The 24,457-nt window shown below is 37.8% G+C and overlaps 1 protein-coding gene across 1 annotated transcript; it reads left to right on the top strand.

The window, feature by feature from the left end:
• Positions 1-1,185: 1,185 nt before the first annotated feature.
• Positions 1,186-23,993, top strand: LOC132547431 (nose resistant to fluoxetine protein 6-like). The gene is made up of 15 exons (XM_060211187.1): positions 1,186-1,738; positions 2,000-2,145; positions 3,708-3,819; positions 4,336-4,432; positions 5,916-6,082; positions 12,813-12,980; positions 13,134-13,227; positions 13,931-14,023; positions 14,716-14,881; positions 15,050-15,129; positions 15,545-15,670; positions 19,059-19,185; positions 22,038-22,224; positions 22,910-23,052; positions 23,874-23,993. The coding sequence occupies exons 1-15, from the start codon at positions 1,186-1,188 to the stop codon at positions 23,991-23,993; spliced, it is 2,379 nt and encodes a 792-aa protein (XP_060067170.1).
• The last annotated feature ends 464 nt before the right edge of the window (positions 23,994-24,457 follow it).

Here is a 24,457-nt window from a genome sequence, read left to right as displayed (position 1 = left end):
AGAAGTCTTTATAAAATCTATATTTTTCGACTAATGACTAAATAATTCTAGTTAATCACCTCCCGGGGCGCTCCAATGAACGATAATCCCTAGCAGTAATATCACACATTTATATCGTAGTCATGCGAGAGTCAGTAGGGTACTGGTATCTCAACGCTGTCTTTGGAGATTATCTTGACTTCAATAATTCCTGTATACTAAGTAATTATTTGAATAAGCAATATCGTCAATAAGCGATGACGTAACGCGCAAATAATGACGTAACGCACAACAGATCAGTTTGAGTGGTAGAAACAGTTAACTATTTCCTTTCGACGTTGATTTTTTTCTCATTTTGAACACTTACCACACAACATTCATGACTAGGTGCCGCTTTTATCAAGGGATGGTTATACGTATGTTTACGAACTCTACTGGAGCATGTTTTGTCAAAAGGAACATCTAATTGTAAATAAAGAATACAGAGGATGCACACGCGAATGACAAAGTGTATGATTGCCGATATCTTGGTTGGGTTTGGTAGTAGATCTCCCAACTGTCTATAGGCATACTTATCATACCAGACATCGAAAACATTATCAAATACGGCACAAACTCCTTGAAATCAATTGAAGTTTTAAATATATTGATGGATATTTTTAATTGAATATATTTACCGTGTCCATTAATGTACCCACTAGAACTGGGAGGTAAAGGACACGATAACGGTTTCTTCATACTTAACCACCATAGACAGCTTTACACAAAGCTCTAAGTACAAGTTTAAATATAAATAGGTCATCACAGGCAAATACGACTAGAAGTGAATGTTTCATCGCCTCATTCCGGTGTTGTCCACCACGACCGAAACTTCACAGGACTATCCGAATGATATATATATCTGTGACTCAGTAGACGATTTAAGTAAGACAAAAGCATTACACATTTTTACTGTCGTTTCTAGCTTCAGATTTGCGAAGTCACACTACTTTATGAACAGCATAGTCCTAAAAATGAATTTAATTACATATTAAATCTACAATTTTAGTTTCAAAACAGGAATCCAATTAAGTAATCAGACCTTAATCTTGACATATATCAGGGGGTCAATATCTGTGCCTTCATCACTATCAGTCGGGATACGATCATCGATCAGTACGGACGCCATCCCTATCTAGTAACCCGTTCACATAGAGATCCAGAAAAATGAAGTTTTACAAATGGACAGTCTTTATCGTGTTTATGACATTGTTAGTAGATAGATCTCTAACAGCTTATTCATCAAGCCGAGGATCCCAAGGGTTTACGCCTACCAGAAGTGTTTCAGGCTATCCCAACAATGTCTCCAGTACCACCAGTGGACCCGTACCAGGGATGGTTCATGTCAACAGCGTCAGCAACTCCAGTATTGTGGGGAACCAGCTCTCAAAATATTGGACAGATTTACAAAAGTTTCTTCAAAATCCAAACGCCTTAAACTCTGTTGTCAACCAAATTGGAAACTTCATTAAAACTAACAATGTGTCGTTTCCTATCTCAGTCATGACACCAGAAAATTTACAAAAAGTCCTACAGTTACTTGGCTCTGGTTCCAGTAACTTACAAGGTATTTCTCAGTACGCGGGATTGCTCGGGAACTTCTCTAATGATCTACGGAATGTTACTGAAGAACTGGAACAGCACATCTCACCTCAGTGTTTCGGTCACTTAGAATTTCTTGTCTCGGAACTTCTGAAAAGGGAACAATGGGCATTCAAAAGTAAGTATCAATCGTGAAACAATGGATCATAAATATGTAGCAAGTTGTAAACATGGGCAATAAAAAGTTTTCCCTAACAAACCATATATCATAGCGATTGTCTGTTGTATCTTGATATGATAGTGATATATGTAAAAATATAATTGTGTTTGTTGGAGGAGGGAGAATTTGGATAACAAAATTGTTTTTGTCATTCGCAACTCAGCCATAACACCCTCTGTACGATATTGTCGCCACATTCGTTATGTACAATGTTTGCAGTGATAGACGCTGCCGGTAAAATTCCTTCTGGACTGCTAAGTGGAGACATGGCGTGGACTGGTTCCTATGACGAGTGTCTTGCGGTGCATACCGGAAAGTTTGACGGGAAATATTGCACAGCGACTTTACCACTAAGTAATTTATTGGTACGTATTTCAGCTTTCAAATCATTAGTCCTCCGAAGTCTTACAATAGGAAATACCATAGTTGTACATTCAGTAGGCCATGGTTATACCTTCAGTAGACCATGGTTATACCTTCAGTGGGCCATGGTTACACCTTCAGTAGGCCACGGTTATACCTTCAGTAGACCATGGTTATACCTCAAGTAGGCCACAGTTATACCTTCAGTAGACCATGGTTATACCTTCAGTGGGCCATGGTTACACCTTCAGTAGGCCACGATTATACCTTCAGTAGGCCGTAGTGATACCTTCAGTAGGCCAGGGTTATACCTACAGTAGGTCATAGTTACACCTTCTGTAGGCCGTGGTGATACCTTCAGTAGGCCAGGGTTATACCTACAGTAGGTCATGGTTACACCTTCAGTAGGCCATGGTTATACCTTCAGTAGACCAAAGTAATACCTTCTGTAGGCCATGGTTAAACCTATAGTAGGCCAGGTTTATACCTACAGTAGGTCATGGTTACACCTTCAGTAGGCCATGGTTAAACCTACAGTAGGCCAGGGATATACCTACAGTAGGTCATGGTTACACCTTCAGTAGACCAAGGTAATACCTTCTGTAGGCCATGGTTAAACCTATAGTAGGCCAGGGTTATACCTACAGTAGGTCATGGTTACACCTTCAGTAGGCCATGGTTAAACCTACAGTAGGCCAGGGTTATACCTTCAGTAGGCCAGGGTTATACCTACAGTAGGTCATGGTTACACCTTCTGTAGGCCATGGTTATACCTACAGTAGGCCAGGGTTATACCTACAGTAGGTCATGGTTACACCTTCTGTAGGCCATGGTTATACCTACAGTAGGCCAGGGTTATACCTACAGTAGGCCATGGTTATACCTTCTGTAGGTCATGGTTACACCTTCAGTAGGCCATGGTTATACCTATAGTAGTTATAGTGGTTATACTTTCAGTCGACCATGGTTAACCTACAGAAAGCCATGGTTATACACACAGAACGCAATGGTTATACCTTCAGTCCGCCATGGTTATACCTTCAGTCGACCATGGTTAACCTATAGAAAGCCGTGGTTATACACACAGAACGCAATGGTTATACCTTCAGTCGGCCATGGTTATACCTTCAGTCGACCATGGTTAACCTATAGAAAGCCATGGTTATACACACAGAACGCAATGGTTATACCTTCAGTAGGCCATGGTTATACCTTCAGTCGACCATGGTTAACCTATAGAAAGCCATGGTTATACACATAGAACGCAATGGTTATACCTTCAGTAGGCCATGGCTATACCTTCAGTAGGCCATTGTTATACCTTCAGTAGGTCTACCAAAGTCATTGGAATAAGAATCAGTTGTACAACCAAAAGCTGAAATATTGTCATAACATTACCAATATTTTTTTTTCAATCTGAAAGGAATAACCATTCTAAAAGACATAAGCCGGACATCGTAAAGACAGACAAATTAGAACATATGGATGTAACTTTCATTTTGTCTACCAGGCCTCTCCTTGTTTGTTATATCTTATTTGAATTTCATTTTGTATGTAACACCAGGGATCAGCGGTTCCGGCGTCATCGGGATTTATCGGTGGATTTAACGTTAGAATGGCCTTATGTATACCTGACAGTTGTACTGCTTTGGAATCAAAGACCACCGTCAATGCTCGTAAGCATATGATTAACATTGTAACACTACCATATACTGGTTTATGCTTAGATTTTTAAAAAATATCGCATGTTTGTGTGATGGTAGAAACACTATTTCTAATATTTTCTGGTATATGTTATTATTAATCTGACATAGAATCTTTTTTTCTGAAATGTGCTATTTCCAGCAATTTGTATAGATGTTTGGGACTTAGTTTTTTTATGTGTTCTCTGATAACTTAGAAATTTCGTTACATTGTAAAGTCCATTGGTTCTTGCGTTTTGACGAAGATTTAATTATGTATGTACCTAACACCTCCATCCGACCTTAGATCCTTGACGTGTAGTCCAGTCGCCAACTAATTCGTGATACAAACAAATAACCCGACAGGACCCTTTTGTACTTATGTACATGGTTGCTAAATCAAAAATTTCCAAAATCCATTTTATAATGTTATTTCTGAGTGATATGTTTTACAATTTTTTACACTCAACTTTTGCCGAGTATCCTGTAATAGTTTGTTTCTGTTGGCAGTGTTAGGTTTACTACCACTTGGACAGTCGAAAGTCTACGCATATTCCGTCACTTGCTCGGAACCAGTAGAATACGACGGCGTTGGTATAGCGGGTTTGTAAGTATGACGTTAGTGTTTGTATCGATTCTCGCCGTGTTTTAATGAATTCTTAATTGGTAACATAAAATCTTGATGGACATTTGTTTTCCTGTATGATTTTCAATCGGTAAGGTATTTAGAGCTAGAGTAAGGGATTGTAAAACAAATGGTGGATGATGTTTGTTATTTAATTTATTGCCCATTAATGGTAGGGATACGGACTCCCCTCGTTCATATTGGATTACATATAATGGCTCGTCTTGTTCAACCACACCTTTAACAAAGGTTCTTACGTCTATTCCTTTCAAATCATAGTTACAGTGTTATTGTGATACTGAATTATTAGGTTGTGGTATTTAAAGAACTCCAAAGAGCGTTTGACCAATTTACAAATCTCTGTTCTATACGTACATTTTAGTTGTCCACACAGTACCATACCCATTTATTAACTGAACGAATTCCTCCGCTCTTTTTTATTGACAGCTTTCTTTTCGAAGATATGTATACGGCAGTACAAATATAATGAGGCGTATCTCATGAGAGATATACAGAGTCCGAAATCATTAAACTGGTCGAGTTTCTGGATGACAATATTTTCGCAGAGTTTGATGATAAGGTCTTCCTGTAGACATTTGGCATACCTATGGAAACAAACTATGTCCCTCCTTCCTTGCTTTTGTTATCATACGAGGCTGCATGACTGAATAACATATGAAAATAGGCCATTAAAATACCGTCAAGTTCTTCAATTTCACTGTCAGGTCTATTGTCAGGTCTTTTCATCAGATGCATATCTTGTATGTTTTCCTACAACGAATCAACAGGGACAGTTTTGCACGTACCTGTATGATACGCGTGATGATTTTCTATTATGAATGTTCCACCTCTGAATAGCAACATCCCTGCATTGCCAACCTATCGTGGTTATTATTTCCAGTTGATTTGATATGCAAGGGTTTGTTCCCAATGTCACGTCATTCTTGCAATTTCTGCTTTATCCTGATAATGTTGTTCTTTATTACAGTACAGTGTGTGGTGTGTTTTGTCCTGGTGATGTTGTTCTTTATTACAGTATAGTGTGTGGTGTGTTTTGTCCTGTTAATTTTGTTCTTTATTACAGTACTGTGTGTTGTGTGTTTTGTCCTGATAATGTTGTTCTTTATTACAGTACAGTGTGTGGTGTGTTTTGTCCTGGTGATGTTCTTTATTACAGTACAGTGTGTGGTGTGTTTTGTCCTGATAATGTTGTTCTTTATTACAGTACAGTGTGTAGTGTGTTTTATCCTGATAATGTTGTTCTTTATTACAGTACAGTGTGTGGTGTGTTTTGTCCTGTTAATGTTGTTCTTTATTACAGTACAGTGTGTAGTGTGTTTTGTCCTGATAATGTTGTTCTTTATTACAGTACTGTGTGTGGTGTGTTTTGTCCTGTTAATGTTGTTCTTTATTACAGTACAGTGTGTAGTGTGTTTTGTCCTGATAATGTTGTTCTTTATTACAGTACAGTGTGTGGTGTGTTTTTCCTCCTAATGGTGCTGTCGACCGTGTTTGATATGATGTACTCTCAGGATCAGAATCAGTCTCACGTGACCGAGAATGGAGTTACTTCAGAGAGTAAATATCGTGTTAATGGAGATGTGAAGAAACCAACAAAATCCGGACAACCAGGTAATACAATAAAACACCAACAACCAGGTAATATATAATTCAATTTCAACAAAATTTTATTAACATTCCATATGTTAAACGGATTGGACCACAGGCTGGGCCTATATCAGTCCTTTCCTGAATTAATACATAAATACATTACATTTATCTGCAAGAACATCCAGTGAGTAAGATAATGTATATATTAAATTAGGATATAATAGGTAAAGGGAGGTAACTCCAATTTATTGTGGAACGTGAAGTAGTTCATTATGTCAGCTTATTTTTCATAGGATTATAAATAAGTTGAAATAATACAGGTTACTGATAATTTACCGTGCAAGAATCCAGGGATTCATGTCATAAAGTCCATGTGTATAAACACCTCGACCATCCACCCAAGGATATGCATAATAAATTATCAACAATTCTGCATTTTCTATGTTGATAGGTAAGATCATGGTTAAGTTTGAGAGGTTTATAAAATGGTATTTCAGTTTTTTTCATCTATATTGGAGTTGGTCCTCTTAACATAGTATATAATAAGTTAACAAATTAGTTACTGCTACATAAGTATAAGTAGCAGTCATGAATTTAAAGAATACATTAAAAAAATACTTTCAAAATGCTCATCAATTTCAGTCAGAAATGCTATTAAAGCGCTTGATATTGCTGATTTACATAATCAGGTATTATTTCAGTGATCCGTAGATAAAGATTAAATGGAGAAAGATTAAATGGAGAAATTATACATTAAATCTATTAGTAAGATGGAAATACTCAAATACTATATGAAGAAAGGCTAAATTGATGTCAGCATTACATACCTTACAACCATTCAAAAGAGTTTCAATGTTTAAGTGGTCATGATCTAGGTGTATGTCTATTTCAGCTATATTTTGAATTGTCCTGTTTATATAGTCAGTGTATAATGGGTATTCATGTAGGTAGTGCTGAGCATTTTCAGTTTCATTACTACATATACATGTTGAAGTATCAAGCAAATGGTCATTAAATAAATCAGAGTTTAAGTTACTAGCATTGTTTCTAAGCTGGCATAATAACATATTATATGTTCTAGGTCCTGTTTATTTAAAAGTTTTGATGGCACCTGTTTGATTATTTACATTGGGCTTTATAACTTTCTTAAATTTCTGTATTGAATTAATGTTTACTAAGTCAGGTTGGAGCATATTAAAATCACTTAGAGTTGATGGGAAATAACTATTTCTGTAACTTTCTGTTCTACAAACAGGAGGATTGAATACACGAGTATTTCTTAGAGGATATCTTACATTCTCATTAGTATAAACAAAAAGTTCAATGATATTACGTAAGTAGCTTGGAGTTTCATTTCTCAGAATTTTATAGATAAGAAGATGTTTATGTTGGCTTCGCCTATTACTAAGAGTTTTAATTCCAGTTTCTGCATAGAGTTTATAATGAGATGTCCCCCTTCTTAACCCAGTAATTATCCTAAGTGCTTCTAACTGAACTGATTCTAATCAGTTTTTTTCCTGATTTGTACAATTATCCCAGATGACATCCCCATACTCTAAAATTGGTCTAATAAAGGAAGTGTATATAGTTGTTACGCTTTTCCTGTCTACTTTGTGTTTAAGTATTCTCAAAATATTTATTCTCTTGTAGGCTTTATTGTATATATTAGTGATATGGTGAGACCATTTACCATCACTACTAAAAGTTAAACCTAAATGTTTATGAATCTTGACAGAGCTGACTGAATCACCTGCAAACAGTATATCAGGATTAATGTGTTCCCTTTTTCTTGAGAAAAGTAAAGATTCTGTTTTCTGAGGATTAAACTTGATATCCCATCTGTTAGCCCATATATTTAGATTGCTGAAATCATAGGTTAATTTCTGTGCAATTTCACCAGAATTATTTTCAATCTCTTCAAAAATTGATGTATCATCAGCAAACAGCTTAAACTTGCTTGTGATGCAGTCAGTTATGTCATTAATATAAACCAAAAATGAGAATGGACCGAGAACTGAGCCTTGAGGGACACCAGCTTTAACATCTTTAAATGTTGAATGAAAACCCTCAGTTAGTACCCTTTACTTCCTATCAGACAAATAGTTTTTAAACCAATTCAAAACATTACCACTTATACCATATGATTCTAATTTAAAAATTAGGCCTTCATGCCAAACTCTATCGAACGCTTTGCTAACATCACAAAATACAAATCTAATTTCATTATTTTTATCCAAATTACTTATAATAGTTTCATATATTTCCAATAATTGATTTACAGTAGAGTCTTTTGGTAAAAAGCCTGATTAATGCTTAGTAATAACTTCACAATTTTTAGGTAATTAAACATATATTTAAAAACTACTTTTTCAATAATTTTACTAAAACAAGATGTGATAGATATGGGCCTTTCAGAGCCTTTCCCTTTATAAATAGCATTAACATTAGCTGATTTCCAAGATGCTGGTATAGTACCTGTTTCAAAAGTTTTATTACATAGAAGAGTAAGAGGGCATACTGATGAGGGGGTTAATCTTTTTATTATTTTAGGTATCATATTGTCAGGACCAGGTAGTTTTCTGTCATTAAGTAAGAGAAGTTGATCTTTAATGTCCTGCTCAGAAATGGTAATATTTTCTAGTTTAAAAGGGAGTTACTATCAGGTTGAGGTAGAGGATCCAGATTTTCAGATGTCGTTGAAATCGAAATGAAATAATTATTTAGACAATCAGCCTTATCAAATGGATGATGGACGTACTGATCATTTACATATAGAGGTGGTAAAGAGGTAGAAACATTATTAGAGTTCATTATTGACTTAGCAATTTTCCATCACTTGTTAGCAGGAATAGAATTGTCTTGGAGAGATATATCTAATTTGATAAAATATGTATTTTAGCTTCCCTAACAAGATCCACTACCTCATTTCTAATTTGTCTAAAGTTAGCCCAGTTTGTAGCAAAATTACTAGATTTAGCTTTTGCATGTATTCTATTTCTCTGTCTAATTTTGAGTTTGATATTATTTCTCATCCAGGGTTTATCATCAGGTCGGACAGTTATAAGTTTACATGGTACACATAATTTTGTTTGTTTGATAATGGTTTCTGTTAAAATACTATTAAATTCCTCACAATTATGATTTTCTATCAGTAATTCCCAATCAACAATATCAATCTCTCTATTCATTTTATCAAAATCTGCTCTATCATAAACTAGTATTTTCTTCATATATGATTTCTTTTTCAATACAGAATTACAACAAGAGAAGTTAACAATACAATGGTCACTGCATATTGGAGTATTCACCGAAGTATTTCTAATTAAACTTATGTTGTTAGTGAACAATATATCAATAGCAGTAGCAGTTGTCTCAGTAATCCGTGTTGGGTCATTAATTAAACTTACAAAATTATACTTTATTAAGAGTCTACTTAAGTGGTGATTCTCAGGTATATTTAGCATATTTACATTAATATCACCTGTAATTATAATATCAAGACCTGTATTACAAGTAATATAATAAACACCAAGAACCAGGTAATATGATAAAACACCAACAACCAGGTAATACAACAAAACACCAACAACCAGGTAATACAACAAAACCAAGACAACCAGGTAATGCAACAAAACACCAACAACCAGGTAATACAACAAAACCAAGACAACCAGGTAATACAATAAAACACCAACAACCAGGTAATACAGCAAAACCAAGACAACCAGGTAATGCAACAAAACACCAACAACCAGGTAATACAACAAAACTAAGACAACCAGGTAATACAATAAAACACCAACAACCAGGTAATACAACAAAACCAAGACAACCAGGTAATACAACAAAACCTAGACAACCAGGTAATACAATTAAACACCAACAACCAGGTAATCAACAAAACACCAACAACCAGGTAATACAACAAAACACCAACAACCAGGTAATACAACAAAACCTAGACAACCAGGTAATACAATAAAACACCAACAACCAGGTAATACAACAAAATACAATCAACAACCAGGTAATATAATAAAAAAAAAACAGATCACTAGGTGTTACACCAAAACACAAATAGTCAAGTAATACAACCAACACCAGTAACAAGGTAACCCAGACAACCAGGTAATACAACACAACACCAGCAACAAGGTAACCCAGACAACCAGGTAATACAACACAACACCAGCAACCAGGTAACCCAGACAACCATGTAATACAACACCAGCAACCAGGTAACCCAGACAACTATGTAATACAACACAACACCAGCAACAAGGTAACCCAGACAACCAAGTAATACAACAAAATACAATCAACAACCAGGTAATATAATAAAAACAAATAACCAGGTATTACAACACAACACTGGTAACCAGGTATTACAACAAATATACTCACAACCTGGTAGTACAACATAACACACATAACCAGGTAACACGCTACGAAACGTTACAACTAGATGTCTTACAGGTATTACGACATTAAAAATGTAAACAAAAATGCATTTACAGGCAATAGGAGTAGAGACAAGATCGCGCATGCGTGTGCAAAAATCAAATTGAGTAATATCGATGAATACAAACATTTAGGTCAGTTTCACCTATACACTATACAACGCAGGTGTGAATATTTAAAAAAAAATGGGGATAATATTTTTGTGCAAAACTTCTATAATCTAAAACAAACCTTCTAAGTTAATATTAATAAAACCACGTCCATTTTTTAATGAGATGACAACATATTTGCAGTGGAAATTTTTTTCAAGCTGGATTAAATCATTTGTAAAATCATATATGATGTTTTTGTTGAAGATGGTCTTGTAATGATGTATGATTTGTGCAGTGAATGTAAATACATCTTGGCCATAAATTAGGGACAACCATATCTCAGATTTGTCTTTATTTTGTGTGCTATATTTAAGAAAAATATTCAGTTCAATTCAGCAGAACATAGAGGACAGATTTTAAATATATTTTACGAAACTATTCACAGTTGATTAGAAATGTACAGAACCGGAAGTGCTGTATTGATTTTAAAAGATGTGCTCAAAAAAATCCTTACCAAAATCAAAAAAAAAGTTTGATTTTGGTGAGGGTGTCTCTTATTACCAAATACGTCCTCAAATAATCAAAACACCTTACTTGATCAAAAAGATTAAGTAATCAACTAATTGTATAGTGAGAATATCTGGTATAGCCACCATGCTTCTGGTACATTTCTCTTGTCGTCTCATACCACTGATCAATTGTTATGAGGAAACATCTGCCATTCCTGAAGCAACGCGGCCCTTAATTCTCCATTGTTTGGCATTTTGGGTCTCATGCAGTGACTTAAGTCCACCACGATAATCCCACACATGCTCCATCGGGTTCATGTTGGTCGCATTACAGACAATGTGAGCGTCGCTATCACCTTTTGTTGAGTCTTGTACAAAGCGGACCTGCCTGGTTTGCAATTGGATGTGCATCGATATGCGGAACAGCTAAATGTCAAAGGATCTGACCACAGTGCTTCTGTCCATTTAAAATTCCAGCAAGAACATACAAGCCAAGCTTGGTGTTTAGAGAAAAAGACCTCCTCAAACAGCAACATCGCCACCACCAAATGTTGTTCTGCTAGAATGTGATTCTGATGGTATGTTGTGTATCTGCTAGAATGTGATTCTGATGGTATGTTGTTCTGCTAGAATGTGATTCTGATGGTATGTTGTGTATCTGCTAGAATGTGATTCTGATGGTATGTTGTGTATCTGCTAGAATGTGATTCTGATGGTATGTTGTTCTGCTAGAATGTGATTCTGATGGTATGTTGTGTATCTTGGTCTCCAAACACGGATCCTGCTGATGTCAGACTTAGTGAAAAGCTGTTTTCATCACACCAGTGAACTCTTCAACAAGACCTGCCATTATATGTCCGGTGATCACGTGCCTTTTGCAGTCTGGCTTGTTTGTGCCTTCCAGTCAACAGGGGATGCGTTATTGGTCGCCGATTAACGCGAACCATGACATTCCGTCGTCTTCTGAGCCTGTTGGCAGTGGTGAATGGAACTCGGCTTGTCTGTCTACACAGAGACATGTCTTTTCTATCAGTAGTCTTTCGAATGAGTAAGACCTGGGACGCTCGTCAACACGCTCAGAAGTTTGCCAATTTTCAGCATTAATAAATTCTCGACGTGCGAATTTTAGATACAGTATGTGGACGTGTGTGATTTATCAGTAATACACGTGTAAACGCTACTTAAGGTGGCAGAGTAAACTTTGTTTTGTTAAACTTCCGGGTACCCCATTTTAATTCGGGATATCTTTAAGTTGGGTTTATCGCTTGGTGACATACCATATATGGTAAACACAAAAGGAGACACTGCAGGAAGCACGACAAGGCTCATTATAACAAAATAACCAGTTTTAAATAATGTGATATTCACATCGAAACTGATGGTCCCAAACTTAGGACAAAAATATAACACCGAACAATCCGTCCCTCTTAATTCAATTGAACAACTGCTATCTAATTCTCAAAATATCAGAAAAGGACCAGTAAAAGTTGTTTATTAAATCTTAGTTCGGATCAAAATATATTGAATTATATCTTTGATTTAATCAATAAGGGTTTTTACGACTGTCTGTTAGTTCCGGCTTTTTGTATTATAGCTCTTTAATGGGGAAATGGACAAATTCTACCTAATCCTCAAGGATAATGGCTAGATACATAAAAATTGTTTAAAGTTATAAGTAAATGTTTGAAGGCGTGCTGCCGAGACTTGCCATGACGTTTTCTGTGTACACTAATGCCCGGAAGTTGATGAGCACAGAACAGGCAGGTGGCGCTCTTGGTGCCATCAACGGAATTCGATTCCTCAGCATTTCCTGGGTGGTTCTAGGACACGCATTTGCTTTCGGCATGGGTGAGATACGTAAGTAATGTGTCAATTATATGTGTTTTTTAATATGTGGAGCTTTATCGTGGCAATTAACATTTTTATCTCCGATTCCAAGTGATAACTCTGATAAAAACCTTATATGTTCTTCAAAAATAGAATCAACCATTTCTTTATATTTTTATGCAGAAAACCAGATTTTTACTAAGGATTTCCTGGGTAACTGGACATCGATGGTTCTAGCCAATGGTCTACTATCTGTGGATTCTTTTTTCACACTAAGGTACGTATTCCTTCCCACAGCAAGGTATGCATTCCTCCCCAATCTCGAGTATGCATTCCTCCCCAATCTCGAGTATGTATTCCTTCCTAATCTCGAGTATGCATTCCTCCCCAATCTCGAGTATGCATTCCTCCCCAATCTCGAGTATGTATTCCTTCCTAATCTCGAGTATGCATTCCTCCCCAATCTCGAGTATGCATTCCTCCCCAATCTCGAGTATGCATTCCTCCCCAATCTCGACTATGTATTCCTTCCTAATCTCGAGTATGTATTCCTTCCTAATCTCGAGTACATATTCCTCCCCAATCTCGAGTATGCATTCCTCCCCAATCTCGAGTATATATTCCTCCCCAATCTCGACTATGTATTCCTTCCTAATCTCGAGTATGTATTCCTTCCTTATCTCGAGTATGTATTCCTCCCCAATTTCGAGTATGTATTCCTTCCTAATCTCGAGTATGTATTCCTCCCCAATCTCCAGTATGTATTCCTCCCTAATCTCGAGTATGTATTCCTTCCTAATCTCGAGTATGTATTCCTTCCTAATCTCGAGTATGTATTCCTAGCTAATCTCGAGTATGTATTCCTCCCCAATCTCGAGTATGTATTCCTTCCCAATCTCGAGTATGTATTCCTTCCTAATCTCGAGTATGTATTCCTAGCTAATCTCGAGTATGTATTTCTCCCTAATCTAATGTTACAGCGGGCTGCTGGTGTCCTACCTGTTTATGAGGGAGATGAAAAGGGAGAAGGCACGAATCAACTGGTTTATGTTCTATTTTCATCGCATCTGGAGGTTAGTGTATCTGTTTATGCTACATTTCAAATTTTTGCAAATGATATGAGTCAACATGACATTTTCATTTGTTTGTATACAATAATCGCATTCAATTTCATGCTATTTCATTTTATTCACAGTTACCGTTGTAATTGCCTATATAACTTTGTAATTCTCGTTATCATTGTACATCGTTAATGATCAGCTCTCTGTCGCGCGATAGGATGTTATGTCTCCTGCTGACGCTATCGCAGCACACACTGGGCCCTTTAGAGATATGATCCTAATGCCAACTTTGTTCAACATTTGGGGGTTTTCTTTGACGGAATCTCAAAAGAACAATCATTGGAACGCTGTATTAAGTAAATGAAACTTGACCATATAGGAAATATTGCAAAAAATCTTTGTTAGTTCTTTTGTAGTGGTATCGGCAGTTCTATGATGGTAGTTCTTGAACTATTTTTGTGTCTGTAATCTTTGGAATAAAACAAAGGCAATAACTGTCCTTAAATAAAGAAACAATGTAACTATCAGAATTAATTTTCTCTTTTGTTTAGGTTATCAGGGATGGCTACAATCGGTAGATTTTAAGTAGCATTGGTATTGAATTTACCCAAGTACAATTGTAATCGTTCATCGATAACATGAACAGAAAGAAATATTGAATCTTGAACATTTTGACATTGTTGTGTTTTGTTTCCTGGGACCAGACTGACACCTCCTTACATGTTGGTGCTGTTTCTCTACATGTCGCTGTATCGTTACCTTGGCGATGGACCGTTCTTTAACATCGGAGGTCAAGATGGGGTCTCGTGTAGAAAGAACTGGTGGACAAATATTCTGTATATCAACAACGTCGTAAACGCAAAAGAGATGGTACGGAAAATGTCCAAAATAATTATCATTTTTCACAAATTTACTGGATTAATTAAGTTTGCATTGTATGGTTGTATAGATGTGAAAAGGGAAGATAGAGTAGTTATAAAAACTAACACAGAAACAAGATGTAATGCGTAATGGTAAAAATAAAACGTTTGTTTTCAGTGTTTTGGCTGGTCGTGGTATCTGGCCAATGACATGCAGTTTTATGTAGTAAGCCCAGTCCTTTTGGTGCCGCTCTATTTGTAAGTACATTACTGACGTAAGTTGCACCCACTCAAAATATTGTCTCGTCGTGATGATCAATCAAATACCAGATAGGATTTGACGCATATTGTAAACTATAAGTGACGAATATTGTAAAATATAATTATGTTAATTTCTGATAGTTGGCAATCTTAGACTGCGTCTGTAGTCATTTCGTTACTTCTTACACTTTAAGGTGTACCAGGTATAAACACACTTTTAATGGCATTCCAAGAATCATACTGTTTGCATGATTACTTAGGAAAATGTTGATTGAAATTTTACACTACTTTTCACCTGTCGTATTATACACTTATAAACATTGTAACGTATCTGATGTATCGATTTCTAAATTTATATTGAATTCTATGCATTGCTTGTATACATTGTGTACAATCCTTTGATATATTACAGCTCTAAGAAGATTGGCGTTTTTATCAACATTCTGGCTTTGTTGGGGATCAGTATAGCTACTGGAGTAGTTTCCAACCATTATGGCCTGTTACCTACAATAATGTCAACTGATGCTGCTGCCATGATGTTCATATCGTTTTATTTAGATATTGTCTTCACTATAATTGTATACTATGTATGGCTATCCGATGTACCCCATCCTGTTCCGTGCAGTATTCCGCGGAGTAAATACGCGTTGCTCACATTTGTAAACACATTTGGTAATCCTGAAGTAGCGTAAACATGACTTGACTGGCTAACACGTTTTGTTCAGTAGGGTTTTTTTTTTTTTTTTACATTTCAGAATATTTTATTGTCATGATTTTAAAAACAAAGGAATCGGACAACATGCATAGCCTTTGAAATCCATTTTCTTGATGTTATAAACAGATATACACGTTTTCAGATAATGAATAAATACAGTGATAAATTGTAAATACTTACAGTTATAGTGGTAATAATGTCACTCAATGATTAGGACAAGAATCAGCCCGAAAGTCAACTATAATAGAATGTAGCAGAGACATGTTTTCCATACATATTCACCCTCCTGTGCTGCATCTATACATATAACAAGCAGAGTAAACATGACTTGTCTCACCAGAGCTGACGCCATTTGTACGGTATACTGTGCATACTCTGCTACATGACATCGATTCAATTTGGAAATTTTGTTGTCAGCATCCCAACGTTAATGACCCAAAATCATTTCTGTCAGGAACTAACCATTGAAACTACCCATGCCATCACACTACCATAGAAACTACCCGTGCGATGACCCTACCATAGAAACTACTCGTGCGATGATACTACCATAGAAACTACCCGTGCGATGACCCTACCATAGAAACTACCCGTGCGATGACCCTACCATAGAAACTACCCGTGCGATGACCCTACCATAGAAACTACCCGTGCGATGACCCTACCATAGAAACTACTCGTGCGATGATACTACCATAGAAACTACCCGTGCGATGACCCTACCATAGAAACTACCCGTGCGATGACCCTACCATAGAAACTACCCGTGCGATGACCCTACCATAGAAACTACCCGTGCGATGACCCTACCATAGAAACTACTCGTGCGATGACCCTACCATAGAAACTACTCGTGCGATGATACTACCATAGAAACTACCCGTGCGATGACCCTACCATAGAAACTACCCGTGCGATGACCCTACCATAGAAACTACCCGTGCGATGACCCTACCATAGAAACTACCCGTGCGATGACCCTACCATAGAAACTACTCGTGCGATGACCCTACCATAGAAACTACCCGTGCGATGACCCTACCATAGAAACTACTGGTGGAATGACCCTACCATAGAAACTACCCGTGCGATGACCCTACCATAGAAACTACCGGTGGAATGACCCTACCATAGAAACTACCGGTGGAATGACCCTACCATAGAAACTACCCGTGCGATGACCCTACCATAGAAACTACCCGTGCGATGACCCTACCATAGAAACTACCCGTGCGATTACACTACCATAGAAACTACCGGTGGAATGACCCTACCATAGAAACTACCCGTGCGATGACCCTACCATAGAAACTACCCGTGCGATTACACTACCATAGAAACTACCCGTGCGATGACCCTACCATAGAAACTACTCGTGGGATGACCCTACCATAGAAACTACCCGTGCGATGACCCTACCATAGAAACTACCCGTGCGATTACACTACCATAGAAACTACCCGTGCGATGACCCTACCATAGAAACTACCCGTGCGATGACCCTACCATAGAAACTACTCGTGCGATGACCCTACCATAGAAACTACCCGTGCGATGACCCTACCATTGAGACTACTCGTGCGATGACCCTACCATAGAAACTACCCGTGCGATGACCCTACCATTGAGACTACTCGTGCGATGACCCTACCATAGAAACTACCCGTGCGATGACCCTACCATAGAAACTACCCGTGCGATGACCCTACCATTGAGACTACTCGTGCGATGACCCTACCATAGAAACTACCCGTGCGATGACCCTACCATAGAAACTACCCGTGCGATGACCCTACCATAGAAACTACTCGTGCGATGACCCTACCATAGAAACTACCCGTGCGATGACCCTACCATAGAAACTACCCGTGCGATGACCCTACCATTGAGACTACTCGTGCGATGACCCTACCATAGAAACTACCCGTGCGATGACCCTACCATTGAGACTACTCGTGCGATGACCCTACCATAGAAACTACTCGTGCGATGACCCTACCATAGAAACTACCCGTGCGATGACCCTACCATAGAAATAGAAACTACCCGTGCGATGACCCTACCATTGAGACTACTCGTGCGATGACCCTACCATAGAAACTACCCGTGCGATGACCCTACCATAGAAACTACTCGTGCGATGACCCTACCATCGAAACTACTCGTGCGATGACCCTACCATAGAAACTACTCGTGCGATGACCCTACCATAGAAACTACCCGTGCGATGACCCTACCATAGAAACTACTCGTGCGATGACCCTACCATAGAAACTACCCGTGCGATGACCCTACCATAGAAACTACCCGTGCGATGACCCTACCATAGAAACTACCCGTGCGATGACCCTACCATTGAGACTACTCGTGCGATGACCCTACCATAGAAACTACTCGTGCGATGACCCTACCATAGAAACTACTCGTGCGATGACCCTACCATAGAAACTACTCGTGCGATGACCCTACCATAGAAACTACCCGTGCGATGACCCTACTATAGAAACTACCCGTGCGATGACCCTACCATTGAGACTACTCGTGCGATGACCCTACCATAGAAACTACCCGTGCGATGACCCTACCATTGAGACTACTCGTGCGATGACCCTACCATAGAAACTACTCGTGCGATGACCCTACCATAGAAACTACCCGTGCGATGACCCTACCATAGAAACTACCCGTGCGATGACCCTACCATAGAAACTACTCGTGCGATGACCCTACCATTGAGACTACTCGTGCGATGACCCTACCATAGAAACTACCCGTGCGATGACCCTACCATAGAAACTACTCGTGCGATGACCCTACCATAGAAACTACATTGAGACTACTCGTGCGATGACCCTACCATAGAAACTACCCGTGCGATGACCCTACCATAGAAACTACCCGTGCGATGACCCTACCATTGAGACTACTCGTGCGATGACCCTACCATAGAAACTACTCGTGCGATGACCCTACCATAGAAACTACCCGTGCGATGACCCTACCATAGAAACTACCCGTGCGATGACCCTACCATAGAAACTACCCGTGCGATGACCCTACCATAGAAACTACACGTGCGATGATCCAACAGTAGTTCAATCTAAATATGACTTAATTTCAAGAATTTAGATAAAGTTTAAGAATGCATTGTACAGTAAAACAAAGTAGTCTATAGTTTGCCGTTCAATAACAAAATATTACTTTTTTTCAGGGCAAGTTATAATGATTACTTTTTTGAATACTACATTGTTCCATGGTGCCGCATGGGACCATACATCGTCGGCATAGTGACCGGGTACATCATCTACAAGACCGACGGCAAATTCAAAATACCAAAGGTGGGTTTGCTACAAAATTTAGCGCATCATCGTTTAATACACTCAATCCCAGATTGTTTTATACACTCACTAACAGGTTGTTTAACAAACTCACTCCTAGATTGTTTAATACAATCACTCCCAAATTGTTTAACAAACTCACTCCCAGATTGTTTATCACACTCACTCCTAGATTGTTTATCACACTCACTCCCAGATTGTTTAATACAATCACTCCCAAATTGTTTAACAAACTCACTCCCAGATTGTTTATCACACTCACTCCTAGATTGTTTATCACACTCACTCCTAGATTGTTTAATACACTCACTCCCAGATTGTTTATCACACTCACTCCCATTTTGTTTAATACAAACATCCCAGATTGTTTAACATACTCACTCCCATATTGTTTAATACACTCACTCACATATTGTTTTATACACTCACTCCCAGATCCAGATTGTTTAATACACTCACTCCCAGATTGTTTATCACACTCACTCCCAGATTGTTTATCACACTCACTCCCAGATTGTTTATCACACTCACTCCCAGATTGTTTATCACACTCACTCCCAGATTGTTTATCACACTCACTCCCACATTGTTTATCACACTCACTCCCACATTGTTTATCACACTCACTCCCAGATTGTTTATCACACTCACTCCCAGATTGTTTATCACACTCACTCCCAGATTGTTTATCACACTCACTCCCAGATTGTTTAATACACTCACTCCCAGATTGTTTATCACACTCACTCCCAGATTGTTTATCACACTCACTCCCAGATTGTTTATCACACTCACTCCCAGATTGTTTATCACACTCACTCCCAGATTGTTTATAACACTCACTCCCAGATTGTTTATCACACTCACTCCCAGATTGTTTATCACACTCACTCCCAGATTGTTTATCACACTCACTCCCAGATTGTTTATCACACTCACTCCCAGATTGTTTATCACACTCACTCCCACATTGTTTATCACACTCACTCCCAGATTGTTTATCACACTCACTCCCAGATTGTTTATCACACTCACTCCCAGATTGTTTTATACACTCACTCCCAGATTGTTTATACACTCACTCCCAGATTGTTTATCACACTCACTCCCAGATTGTTTATCACACTCACTCCCAGATTGTTTTATACACTCACTCCCAGATTGTTTATCACACTCACTCCCAGATTGTTTATCACACTCACTCCCAGATTGTTTATCACACTCACTCCCAGATTGTTTATCACACTCACTCCCAGATTGTTTAATACAATCACTCCCAAATTGTTTAACAAACTCACTCCCACATTGTTTATCACACTCACTCCCAGATTGTTTATCACACTCACTCCCAGATTATTTATCACACTCACTCCTAGATTGTTTAACAAACTCACTCCCAGATTGTTTATCACACTCACTCCCAGATCACACTCACTCCCAGATTGTTTATCACACTCACTCCCAGATTGTTTAACACACTCACTCCCACATTGTTTATCACACTCACTCCCACATTGTTTATCACACTCACTCCCAGATTGTTTATCACACTCACTCCCAGATTGTTTATCACACTCACTCCCAGATTGTTTATCACACTCACTCCCAGATTGTTTATCACACTCATTCCCAGATTGTTTATCATACTCACTTCCACATTGTTTATCACACTCACTCCCACATTGTTTATCACACTCACTCCCACATTGTTTATCACACTCACTCCCAGATTGTTTATCACACTCACTCCCAGATTGTTTTATACACTCACTGCCAGATTGTTTAATACAAACATCCCAGATTGTTTATCACACTCACTCCCAGATTGTTTATCACACTCACTCCCAGATTGTTTATCACACTCACTCCCACATTGTTTATCACACTCACTCCCAGATTGTTTATCACACTCACTCCCAGATTGTTTATCACACTCACTCCCAGATTGTTTATCACACTCACTCCCAGATTGTTTATCACACTCACTCCCACATTGTTTATCACACTCACTCCCAGATTGTTTATCACACTCACTCCCAGATTGTTTATCACACTCACTCCCAGATTGTTTATCACACTCACTCCCAGATTGTTTATCACACTCACTCCCAGATTGTTTATACACTCACTCCCAGATTGTTTAATACACTCACTCCCAGATTGTTTATCACACTCACTCCCAGATTGTTTATCACACTCACTCCCAGATTGTTTATCACACTCACTCCCAGATTGTTTATCACACTCACTCCCATATTGTTTATCACACTCACTCCCAGATTGTTTATCACACTCACTCCCAGATTGTTTATCACACTCACTCCCAGATTGTTTATCACACTCACTCCCAGATTGTTTATCACACTCACTCCCACATTGTTTATCAGACTCACTCCCAGATTGTTTATCACACTCACTCCCAGATGTCTTTATCACACTCACTCCCAGATTGTTTATCACACTAACTCCCAGATTGTTTATCACACTCACTCCCACATTGTTTATCACACTCACTCCCAGATTGTTTATCACACTCACTCCCACATTGTTTATCACACTCACTCCCACATTGTTTATCACACTCACTCCCAGATTGTTTATCACACTCACTCATCCTCAATGAAATTACTGTAAAGTTTTCTTTTTTCGTCGATGATTCCTACTTTTTGCGGTTTACCTTGATACAGAAAATTCATTAAAAACCATATATTTTCAAGGTGTTTTCTTGTAAACACCAAACAGTTATGATAATCAACCAGCACAGCTTTCAAAGGTGAGTATTGGTATTCGAATAATAATCAAACAGATTTATCAGATTGCTTGAATATGTACCCGAGAGTATGTTATTGAAGGTGATGAACCTGCTCATATGGTTGGTCATGGCAGTGGCCGCCTGTATTGTGGTGTACGGAATATACAGTCCAGTGAACGGTGACCAGTGGAGCAGTGGTGTGGCCGCTCTGTATAACGCTGTCCATCGCTCTGTTTGGGGAGTTTGTGTCTGCTGGGTAGTCTTCGCTTGTGTTACCGGCAATGGAGGTACGTTCTCCGGGCTATTAAAGTTATATATTATATCTAGGGGTATGATAGGCTACATTGGTAATATTCTATATAATATGGTCAAGGTCATTACGAAGATATTGTGTAATGTAGGGTCGAGGTCATTAGGTAATAATGATAATAATAAATCTATTCAGGATAAGTATGTACAGATTTGTATACAAAACATATGACTATAGCACATATAACATGTTCTACATAATCAGGAATAAGTTGTTAGCTACATCTTTAATGTATCAGCTAATGATATTTATAGATAAAGACAAAAGTACGTATATCCTAGGATTTCCAAAAAAAAAAAAAAAACCCTGAAAACGCTTATTTTCATTGGGGTCCTTAAAATGGATTTACAAAATGTATTTCCCTCAATTTACCGAATCGACATGAATACCATACATATTTAGTTTCGCACAACTAATTGCGAAGGATTTGAATTCACGACTGTCTCTCCTCGCGTAGCAACGCAAAAATAAATTTCACGCGAAATATACGCGATTTACAGTATACGGTTATTCGTTGTTTGGATACTTATTCATGAGGCAAATTTTGATATTGCATATATTAGAAGGTCACTAGAAAAAGTGTCAGGGCATAAGGTGACTTTTTTGTAATTTTCATTACAGCATTACAAAACGAAAGTATTGTTGAAGATTTATTTTTCTAGGAATTGTAAACGATTTTCTGTCCTGGAAGCTGTTCGTCCCCCTCAGTAGACTCAGCTATTGCATCTACTTGACTCACCCCATCGTCATTTACTACTACCTACAAACATTGCGACAACCATTTTATGCCACGACACTAGGATTTGTAAGTACATGATATATAATTAGCACAATCCATATAATCTACATCCCTAATAGTACGTACAGAAACTTGAATGATTAGCTGTTAGGATGTTATACACTGAGTGTTCAAAGGTATACAACATTGATATTGACAAAATACAAATTAAATCACATGAACTTAATACAAAGATGTTTTGTATGCTGTATTTATTAAAACCATTCAAAATCTCTATGGGCGTCCAAATAGGACAGTATCATGTGACAGGATCGAACGTTTATCTACGACACCAGAATCTATTATAATATTACGTGACAGGATGGAATGTTTATCTACGACACCAGATTCTATTATAATATCACGTGACAGGATCGAATGTTTATCTACGACACCAGAATATATTATAATATCATGTGACAGGATCGAATGTTTATCTACGACACCAGATTCTATTATGGTCTACGACACCAGAATTTATTATAATATCATGTGATAGGATTGAATGTTTATCTACGACACCAGAATCTATTATAATATTATGTGACAGGATTGAATGTTTATCTACGACACCAGATTCTATTATGGTCTATGACACCAGAATTTATTATAATATCATGTGATAGGATTTAATGTTTATCCACGACACCAGATTTTATTATAATATCACGTGACAGGATCGGATGTTTATCTACGACACCAGAATCTATTATAATATCACGTGACAGGATCGGATGTTTATCTACGACACCAGAATCTATCATGGTATCATGTGACAGGATCGAATGTACATTTATTGATTATGTCAAAGACAACACAGCTTGTAAGTTGATCTACATTTTTTTCAGACTTACTCATTCCTTGCATCACTGGTTCTATCCACACTGACGGCAATCGTCGCCACTCTGGCCTTCGAGACCCCAATGATGACTATTGAGAAAATTCTCTTCCGGCGGGGCAAGAAGTGACGCATGCGCATTTGATCAGACTTTCCGTCAAAGTATCTGTTACTGATTTCGTATCAACAAGTTAGGAGAGGTTTAGGAGTGTGTAGCTTTCATTCCTAAGAACCAAGAATCTAGATATAAAATATAGCCCAATAATTCATTACAAAGAGGATTCCACTGGTTTACGAATATATACATCCAATTTTTATTTCCAAATATATTTCTTAATATCCAAATTTTATATGTAAGTAACTACAAAGAACTTCTTATCGGAAATACGCGGTTTTAACATCCCGTGTATTATAAATAAAAATTGCTGGTAAAAACTGTTTAATTTTCTCTATATCTACTCTCCGATCCACATAACGATATATTATAAAGGTGAATTCTAATATTATTGCATAATTTTCATTCCATAGTACAGAATATTTTCATCAATCGTTTTCTCTTGTATTCGTTTTAATCACATTTGTTGTTCCTTTATG

Source organism: Ylistrum balloti, unplaced genomic scaffold (genome assembly GCF_031769215.1).
Source record: "Ylistrum balloti isolate Yb309-2 unplaced genomic scaffold, AGI_CSIRO_Ybal_v1 Utg369954, whole genome shotgun sequence".
Taxonomy (NCBI): Eukaryota; Metazoa; Mollusca; class Bivalvia; order Pectinida; family Pectinidae; genus Ylistrum; species Ylistrum balloti.
Note: the sequence above shows the minus strand (reverse complement) of the source record. Positions and strands in the feature narration are given on the sequence as shown.

Excerpts from the sequence above, each read along its gene's own strand:
- LOC132547431 (XM_060211187.1), top strand. The coding sequence starts at position 1,186 with ATGAAGTTTTACAAATGGACAGTCTTTATCGTGTTTATGACATTGTTA. Across the intron at positions 14,024-14,715 it reads TATTTTCATCGCATCTGGAG|ACTGACACCTCCTTACATGT; the intron begins GTTAGTGTATCT and ends TCCTGGGACCAG. Across the intron at positions 22,225-22,909 it reads TTGTGTTACCGGCAATGGAG|GAATTGTAAACGATTTTCTG; the intron begins GTACGTTCTCCG and ends TTATTTTTCTAG.